General features: G+C 44.9%; 1 protein-coding gene across 3 annotated transcripts in view; it reads left to right on the top strand.

The window, feature by feature from the left end:
• Positions 1–10,000, top strand: part of LOC121724238 (cytosolic carboxypeptidase 4) — a 135,967-nt gene that overhangs the window by 55,462 nt on the left and 70,505 nt on the right. For all 3 annotated transcript variants that reach the window (XM_042110651.1, XM_042110652.1, XM_042110653.1), the window contains exons 12-15: positions 5,550–5,803; positions 6,233–6,445; positions 8,871–8,954; positions 9,570–9,659. In XM_042110651.1, the coding sequence (XP_041966585.1) occupies positions 5,550–5,803; positions 6,233–6,445; positions 8,871–8,954; positions 9,570–9,659 (641 nt within the window). The remainder of the gene's footprint in view (positions 1–5,549; positions 5,804–6,232; positions 6,446–8,870; positions 8,955–9,569; positions 9,660–10,000) is intronic.

Genomic DNA, 10,000 nt, shown 5'->3' with positions numbered 1-10,000 from the left:
TAGCTTTGACAGGTTAACCTCCCCCTTCTGAGCAGCTAGGCTGTATGAGTGTTGATATTTGTGCATCTCTCTCTCTCTCTGAGATGTAGCCGGGTTGTGGTGATAGTATAGGCTTGTGTTGGTAATTGTGTGCATTTGTCAGTCAGATCTGCTGTAGCCTAAGTGTTAGGGGTAACTTAAGGTCCAGTAAGTGTTAACTATGTGTTGCCGTTGTGTTGTTGGCGGTGTTGTTTTGCATTGTTAGTTTTCTTGTCTGGTGCTGCATGTGTGAGGTAGCCTAAGTGCTAGATGTAGGTTCGTCATTAATAGTTTGTCTGTTTGCTTTATATTAGTATTGGTGTATGTCTGTCTTAGTACAGTTTTGTGTTCATGTTGGTATGTGTCTCTACGTTAGTGTTGGTTCTTTTGTAGCTTGTTGGTCTGTTTCTAAATTAGTGTAGCTTTGTGTTAGTGTTCCCTCTGGCAGCCCTTGTGAAGAGTGTGCAGTGTTAGAAGGCACAGCAGTCAACACCTTTACTCTGATTAGCCTGATACGGTGGAGGGAATGAATATGTCAGCCACCACAATCTCTCCCTCAGCTTCACCCCTCTCTCTCTCTCTCTCTCTCTCTCTCTCTCTTCTTTCTCTCCACTCACTCTCCTCTCCTTTTCCTTCAGACTCTATTTTAATTTAAATGACATCACAAGATGAACAGGCCCCTGAAAAAATACCTCCTTCCCCCAATTAATTTACTGCCATTCCCCATTGATCCAGTGATTTGGGTACGCCACGGCCAGTGAATTGAGCAATTTTCACTCCAGACTTCCAGGCACTCCTAACAACTACTGTCGGAGCAGTGCAGTCAAGAGTAGCGCATGAATGGAGGAAAGAAGTGAAAAAAAGGAATAAAGACAGATACAGAAAGATAGATAGAAGGAGAGAGAAAAGTCAGGCTGACGTGACGCAGGATCTAAAAGCTGCTTGCCTGGCCCTGAGGCTGTCTGATATGTCAGCCCTCATGAGCAGGAAGTGACAGGGCCTGCTGCAGTCTGCAGTCTTCCAAACGCAATGCGGCTTGATTATTCGCCGCTGACCTTGACCGCTGACCTTAGTAACTGTGTTGTATTTTCATTGGCTGCAGTGCAGCTTGGGCAGTGTGCAGCAGAGTTGCGTGTCTGTTTGGGTGCATGTTGGGGGGGGGGGTTCTATTCAGTATTCGGACCTTGTGCTAAACGAGTGTGTACACCCACCGTAACGGTCACACACAATGTGTGTGTTATGATTCAGCCCTTCTGAGCACCATAAGCCGTAACAGGATGAGGAGATTTGATATGTGTCCTGCCCATTGGAGGGGCCATGCCGCCCAGGGACCTGGTGTGAGGGTGCAGGGGTGCGGAGGAGGATGGAGGAGGGTGTGTGGGGTGGATGAGGAAGAGGAGGGGGCGGTGTTCCCTCCCCGAGGAGCAGCCAGCAGACTCGTCAGGGCCTTGCCTTTGATCACTGGCTTTGCTCTGTGCACACTGCAGTCTCGCTCCATGGCGGAATGGGTTGGAAGTGGGACGGGGGGGGGGGGGGGGGGCGAACAGGAGAGAAGAAAGAGGAGAGGAGTGGGAGGGAGAGAGGGAACAGTTAATGCTGATTTACCTCACTGAACACAAGTCAGCCGGCAGTCAGCAAAGAGGCTCATCTCAGTGCTCTAATGTCAAGTAATAATAACTTTATATGGTCCATATGCTGGAGTCCGGTGGTGATAACTCTTTATATTGTGCTAAAAAGTGTGAGTACTGTGCTCCTCATAGTCCGTGTATATCGTCCATATTAAATGGACACGTTACAGTGTGTGTGTGGTGTGGTGTGGTGTGGTGTGGTGTGGTGTGTGTGTGTGTGCGTGCGTGCGTGCGGTGTGGTGTGGTGTGGTGTGGTGTGGTGTTTGTGTGTGTGTGTGTGTGTGTGTGTGTGTGTGTGTGCGTGCGTGCATGCGTGCGTGCGTGCGTGCGTCCGTGCGTGCGTGCGTGTGTGTGTGTGTGTGTGTTTGTGTTCTATCTACCCTTGTCCCCAGGTTACGGTTGCGGGGAAGAGGGTAATTGGGTCCATCCATCTCTATGCATATGTCTGCTCACATAGCTTATAAAGTATTGCTCCAAGTATTACTTCAAATGGTTTTAAACAAAGCAGGAGGTCACCAAACCTCAGTCCGCCTTTATAATCATCTGGATCTGGTACAGTGTGTTTGGTTAATATTGGGTAACAGGGGGTCTGTAGTTCCCAGACTACTCTTGTTATTGTGGCTGGTGGGGGGCCACAGTACTGAGTTGCCTTTACTACCCATTAAGATAGTAGTCTGTGGTCTTGCTGTCTGTCTGATGTCTGTGGTCTTGCTGTCTGTCTGACTTTGGGTCCTAATAACTAGACTAACCAAACTGGGTTTTGTTGCCTTATAAAGTTCACTGCTATTAGTTTAAGTTCATGTTTGTGTTAAATAGTTACCTCTGGAGCCATTGCATTATTATTCATAGCGTTTTCAATTTGTTTTTTAGCAGAGAGACTTTCCCAAAAAGTCTAGTCGGAGAGTTGTTTTCTCTTGTGAAATTGCATATGCTGTGGGATTCACACCATATCCATCTTTTCATAGATATTCATGAACGTCTTTTTGTGCTTGCATGTACTTTCTCCAGTCCAAAATGTGAAATTCAAATGCTCTGAAGGAGAAAAAAACAAGTGCTGCAACTCAGTTAAACACTATTACCAATTCACTTTGATAAAGGGTTGCTCTGATTACACGAAGTCAAAATAGAAAGTTCCTTTTTAAGTTTGCTGCAGAGCACTTCTTGAACTGATTCTCCTTTACTGGTGAGTTACTGTGCGCTAATGTGGAGGGATGGGAATCGCAAGTGAAGTGTGTATGTAGGTGTTAATGAATGTGCCTTGCCATTTCCAAGTGGTGTTCATGTTTTGTCACAATGTTGTGTTTGTCAGTTAGTTTTAGTGTAGTTAATATGCATTTGGAGTGTTGGCGCAGATCTGAGGTAATGTTGTATGGTGATGCTGGTTGGTGTTTCGGTGTGTGTGCATAATGGTGCAGCTTGCCACACTGTTGTCACCCAAACCTGGGTAAGACTAAGCCTAAGAGGTAAATCTCCTAAAAGTATAGCCCTTTGGCTTTGTTTTGCTAGGATACTCAAGCAATTGGGCTTTTTAAGTAGGAAGTTTACCTAGCCTGGGTGAACTCAGATTAATCTGTTCATGAATCTTTTTTTGGAATTGAGTAAACAACTGCATTTAAAATAATTGTTTACAAGAAATACGTGTTTGCTGGGCTTCGGAAACGATTAGAGTTTAATGCGCCAATTTAAGTTTAACATAAAACGTAGACCACTTTAGTCTTGTGTTTCACTGAGTTCAGTTATCCATGTCACTAAACCACACTTGGAGTTCTCCTGCACGTTTGTCATACAGTTTGAGCGAGCTCACATAGCATAGAAGATGTAGGCTAATAATCAACATTCCAGTTCCCAATTGATCATGCAGGATTTCTGGCATGTCGTGCTAGTGTGAGCAGTTAGAATGTGCACTCTGAGCAGGTAAAACATGCAGTGTGCACTGTTAGAACATGCAGTGTGAGCAGTTGGAATGTGCAGACTGAGCCGATAGAACATGCAGTGTGAGTAGATAGAACATGCATTCTGAGCAGATAGAACATGCAGTGTGAGCAGTTAGAACGTGCAGTGTGAGCACAGCCATTGTAAACGAGTGAAAAGTGTAATGTGATACATTACCTCATACATTACTGAGAGAAATAGAGGTGGTGGTTTCCCCCACCCACGGTCCATTTCCCCTACGACCCATTCCCCCCTGTGTCTTCTCTGGAGCTGGGCTGGGTTGGAGCCCACTCCTCATGTCAAACTCCAGTGCCACAGCCTGCTTCAGATGGTTGCGTTATCTCTCTGCCCGCTTCAGAGGGCCGCGTCGTCACTGTCTGTCTGCAGTGACCTTCAGCTCCAGCAGCTTCTCCAGGGCATGCAGCTACATTGATGTTGTAAGGCTGCCGAGGCAGCAGGCTCCACTGGGCCTCTGATGTCCCCGCGCGTTCCGTCTGTCTGACAGTGGTAATTGGAGGACATAATCTGCTTTCAATATCAAAGGCACCATCACCTGTTTGATGTTACTCGAATGTGGGTAAAACTGGCCACTTATTTCTGGCTGGATCTTGGAAGAAAAGGAAAGGGAGAGAAAAAATGGTTAGTTTATTTTTATTTCTTTATATGTCTCTTTTTCATCATTTATTTTATGCTTCTGTTTCTCTACTTCTGATAGTAGTGAAGGAGTGAGGAAGAGTGAAGGAGAAGTGAATGTTTGGGGAAGAGAAATTGGATGTGTTTGATGTTTAGTGGCGGCTCTGGTTTCCCCACCCAACACACACACACCAACACAAACACACACACACACACACACAAACACACACACACACACACACACACACACACACACACACACATACACACACACACACACATATACACAGACACACACACACACACACACACACACACACACACACACACACACACACACATACACACACACACACACACATATACACAGACACACACACACACAGTTTACTGCTCACATGGTCTGATAAAACAAAACATCGGAGAGATCCAGAGATCTGTCCCTGCCCCATGCCGACAACACAGAGAGCTGCAGAGATGTTTTATGAGGAATATTCTTAGAAGATGCTTTAAGTGTTTCTGAATTAAAGAGATTATTCAGTTAGGTTTAAGCAGATGCAGTTTAAACAGATGATTCAATGTAAAGTTTGAACAGATGACTCTGTTCAAACTTTCATTCTCATTCAAAGTTTAACAGATGATTCAGTTTAAACTGATGATTCAGTTCAGATGTGCACAGTATGACAAAACTGTATGCGTGATCAGTACAGAGGAAGTAGTGGTGTGCAACCACACTGAAATAGATACTGCCCAAGACCCATCAATATACAAACATATGATCTAAAGGCATACCTGCTCAGCATGCACTTAGTTAATTAAGCGTTTCTTATGAGATATGGCTTGTATATTATAGTATTTGTTTATTTTCATTGAGCTATTGATTGCATTGACATTGTTTATTATTGCTATTCTCCTCAATGCAGTCTTACCAACATTTTAAAACTGTTCACTGTTAATTTTAACTATTGTATCGCTTTTATTTGTAAGTCGCTTTGGACAAAAGTGCCTGCCAAATCACATAACCATATGAAATGATCATGTGCATGTTGAGTGAAGGGGGAGAGGCAAAGGCAAAGGCATAATAAAGACTTTGATTTCTGGCACAATTTGTATACTCTGAAAGACAAGATTACAGAGGGAATTAGTCACTGAATCAGACACAGCTACATCTAAGGCATGCAAGATGCATAGCAAACAGAAACCCAAGCCCATTTTGTTGTGGATTATGAAGTGGAGAAAAAGGAATGCACTTTAGAGGTTAGACTCAAGTAAGTGAGTGCAAGAAAGTATGTCCAAGGATTCACACTAAAGGACTAAAGCCGGAACAATGTCTTCCAGGAGCTGGACTCAGGCTCGGAGTCAGAGGAGAGTTCTGACGAGGACAGTCTCGTAAACGGGGACAGCGGTGACCGGTGGCTGAAGACAGGACGCGGCTCCCCGCGGCGGGAACCCGGAGTCTCCGTCCAGACCCCGTTGTCCTGTACTCCTCGAAATGGCCACACCCCGTCCATCTTGAGGGGCGAGGGTCACGGCACGCCTGAGGAGGACAAACACAGAATGAAGGTCAAAGACCTCCACAGGCAGTGCCTGAGGTAGGCTGCTGCTGGTTACGCTCTCATATCAAGCAAGCATGCAAGAACATCAAGCAATTTGGAATATAAGTGTTATGCCCAAATGTGTCACAGTAACCACATGTGTCACTTATAGTGTCACTTATAATGCTTATAGGCAAAGGCTATTCCCAGTTTGCTAAACCGCTTCACAAAAGTACAGTTGCTGTCATTTCAGGCAGATTTTCAATTGGTCTGTCTATGACCAGGCACTTGGATGTACTTGGACTTTGTTTGGTTGGTTGTGTTTTCAATTGCCTGTGTGATTTCTGTGTGAATCTGTGTCACTGTGTTTGTGTGTGATGGACTGTGTGTGTGTGCGTGTGTGTGTGTGTGTGTTTGTGTGTGTGTGTGTGTGTGTGTGTGTGTGTGTGTGTGTGTGTGTGTGTGTAATGGTACACTGTCCCGTAGCTCCCATGAGGAGGGTCATCGCAGTATGGTGGATCGGCTCCTGGAGAAGTTCGGCTCCTGCATCCCACACCACGACCCCCGGCTGTACGCTGCTGCCGCCGCCAACACCAGCTCCATCGCTGGCTACTCCATCCTGGCCTTCCCAGACTTCTGGGGCCATCTCCCCCCACCAGGGCCAGAGCCCATGGCCATCCGAAGACCCAATGTGCAGAGGTACAACAGGGCTGCGGCCTTGTTTATTCTGTTTGTTTATTTGTTTGTTTATGGGGTCAGCGTTTTATTTTGCTATTTGCCTTATTTCCATGATTTGCTAAATAGGATAGCTCATCCCACTAATGTACACTCACACATGCAGGATTTGTGACTTTGAGTTTGATGTTGAACTCCTCCATGACTGCTCAATACCATCTTACACAAAGAAGTACAGTAATTAGCCATTAGCTTATGCACCCAGCACAGGACAATCTATATTGGTATTGATGTACAGACTGCTATAAGGGAGCCTATAGTATAGGAGAAATCAGATTGAGGCAAAAAAATTATAAAAGAATAGTCCAAAAATGTATAAAAGAATAGTCCAAAGTTTCGTCCCTATACATTGAGTCACACACACACACACACACACACACACACACACACACACACACACACACACAAAAGATTCACCGGCATACTCACTGCCATGAGATCTATCATACGGTGAGATCCATCACACATGAGAATATTGCTAGGCATTACTGTGCTTGCAACACACTTTTGTGAAGTATAGAAAATGAGATGAAGGTGTTTTGAGTTCCCTTGCTGTCCTCTTTATGCGAGTTAATGAGTGTTTCACCAAAATGCAGCTGGCACATGTTACACACTGCTAGATCAAGTCTTCCTGTAGTCGTCTTGTTTTTTGCCTAATGCCCATTGTTAGAGAGATGTAAGCCTAATTTATTCTTCCCAGGGATTGGAGTTTAGGGCAAGATTATAGCGCTAGGAGGGAAATCTGCCATGCGATTTCCCCACATTAGACTGCAAATAGAGACCTGGGGGGAACAGGGAGAGACAACCATTACTGAGCAGAATGTCGGAGAGCATTCAATCAGCGAGTGTTGAGACTGACTGTATTTGCATGTGTTTGCATGTGAGCTTATAACATAAAATGGCAGAGCAAGCCATGTGGACTTAATTCAAACATCCCAAACGAAGTGCGGCCTGCGAGAGCGAGAGCTTTGTTGGTTTGAGCAAAGTTGGATCTCTGAGGGGCTGTGTTGTTCTCTTAAAACCACAGACCCTGGGCTCTCCCGGGTACCACGAGGCTGCTGCAGTCAGCCTATGATCTTCAGCCGGCCTCTCATCACTCCTCTCCTCTCTGGGTTTGTGTGGAGCAACCAGAGGCGCTCGGAGAGCTCCTCGCTTATTAAACACACTTTCAAACGACGTCTCTAATTATGCAGCCCACTCTCTTTGCTTGAGAAACTTTTCTCTCTCTCTCTCTCTCTCTCTCATTCTCTCTCTCCCCTTCCTCCCTCCCTCTCTCTCTTCCCCCTCCTCGAAGAACTCTCCCATGTGCAGGAGAGAGATTGGGATGTAGCAGACAGTTATTTCACTCATTTATTTTATTTCACAGTTCAGTGTGCTCGCTCAGAGCTAAGATAAGTCAGTGATGGGTCTATTTAGTGTCATTCCAGCCGCAGAGAGGTTTCTCTGACTCAGAAATAACATGCGCGACAGCCGGCAGCATTGTGGTGGCTCGGGCAATTTTCTTCTGTCTCAATCATTGTGCACAGTATAAAACAAAAATATGACTTTCTTCAGTGAGTATAAGTTGTTGTCATCATTTTCATATTTTAGAAACTATTGAAAATGTAATCACCCTTGGGATCCTGCTCCCTGTAGAGTCAATCTGAAATCACAATGTATGTAATTGTATGATTTTATGGATGATGAAGGCTAGATTAGAAAATGGCTGATATATCTTCCACACATCACCTGTAGAAATGAAAGATATGTCATTAATATGTCATTAGCATCTATGGCATGCTCAGACAAGCACTGTGGGAAGGGCATACTGAAAGCCTTGGGCTGATGGTGTCAAATCTTAACAAGCCGGCTGATCTCCACCACAAAAATGTCTTCAATTGACAGTGTCAGAGCAGTTTGGATATCAAAAAAATACTGGTGAAATGTTGTAGAATATGGATAACTAGTATGGAAATCTGTTGAAAAGGCAGAAATTCATCTTTAGACTGGTGCAATGGTGTTTTTATTTTTCCAATTCTGGTCAAACATATGCAACATACATAATTAAACAATAAATACACATTTATTAAATAGTAATACATGATATAAATGCATTTAACCTTTCTTAGCATTCTCTAGCACTCTAGCATTCAACTCATCATCAAGCCCAGAAGTTCAAATATGTTCCAGATCTCTAGGTAAAGATGACAAGGCTATGACACATATGAGGGAAGGAAAGTGTGTGTGTGTGTGTGTGTGTGTGTGTGTGTGTGTGTGTGTGTGTGTGTGACTAATAGGCCAGTGGCGCGCACACACACACAAGTGTACACACACACACACACACACACACACACACCACATCCTCCACAGATAACAAATCACCTTTTAATTTTATATTTCTCTTTTTCAGAAAGAAAGTGCTGGAAGATATCCAACGGTTTCTATGCCCTGAAGACATCATTAATAAAGTTGTCTTTGACTTGGAGGATCCTAGGTAAACTGTTCCTTTAAAGTCAGCCTGTCTGTCTGTCTAATGTCACGCTGTCACATCGACATGTGCAGCCACAGAGTGATCAAACTGCATTCTCTAACCCATTTTAGGATCAAGGAAATCTCAGGCAGGCAGAAAGCATTTGAAGAAATGGTTGAACAGACAGTGTGTGTGTGTGTGTGTGTGTGTGTGTGTGTGTGTGTGTGTGTGTGTGTGTGTGTATGAAGATTGCAAGTGCAAAGGCTTACATAGGAAGAGTAAAACATTCTCAGTCTGTGGTTTTGGGAATTTTTTAACTTCTCTCACTATCTTCGTTTCTCCCTCTCTCCTGGTTGTCCATCTCTCTTTCTCCCTCTCTCTCCCTCTCTCTACTGGTTGTCCATGTCTCTTTCTCACTCTCTCTCTCCTTGTTGTCAACGTCTCTTTCTCCCTCTCTCTCTCCTGGTTGTCAATGTCTCTTTCTCTCTCCTCTCTCTCTCTCTCTCCTTGTTGTCCATGTCTCTCTCTTCCTCTCTTTCTCCTTGTTGCCAATGTCTCTTTCTCCCTCCCTCTTTCTCTCCTTGTTGTCAATGTCTCTTCTCCCCCCTCTCTCTCTCCTGGTTGTCCATGTCTCTCTAGTGCTCAGTGTTCCTCTGACCACAAGGACTCCCTGCGTTTCTTCTCTCAGTTTGAGTGCGGCAACCTGCGGAAGGCTGTGCACGTGCGCAGGTATGACCTCGCTCTCCTGCCCACTGAGATGGTGTTTTGGGCCCCCACCGTCGACTTCAAAGCAGCGCTGCCTGGAAGACGCTAGGGTTAGTCAAGGGTTATGCTTAGGGTTAGGGATAGGGTTAAGGTTAGGGTTAGGTGCCTTGAAGTCGACGGTTGGGGGCCCAAAAGACCATCAAGCCCTACTGAGGCTTGCCCTCTGAAATACCACACGTACCTCTGACACTTAAATGGATACTTAAATTCATTTCCTTGCCTTGCTTTAATTTGCCTTGATTGAGTGGCTATTACAATTTGGTGTGAAGCAAGCCATTGTCCAGTGCTGTCATTGACCTGGCCTC

This window comes from Alosa sapidissima, chromosome 11 (assembly GCF_018492685.1).
Source record: "Alosa sapidissima isolate fAloSap1 chromosome 11, fAloSap1.pri, whole genome shotgun sequence".
NCBI classification, from domain to species: domain Eukaryota; kingdom Metazoa; phylum Chordata; class Actinopteri; order Clupeiformes; family Clupeidae; genus Alosa; species Alosa sapidissima.
The sequence above is the reverse complement of the archived record's forward strand: the minus strand, read 5'-3'. Positions and strand labels throughout refer to the sequence as shown.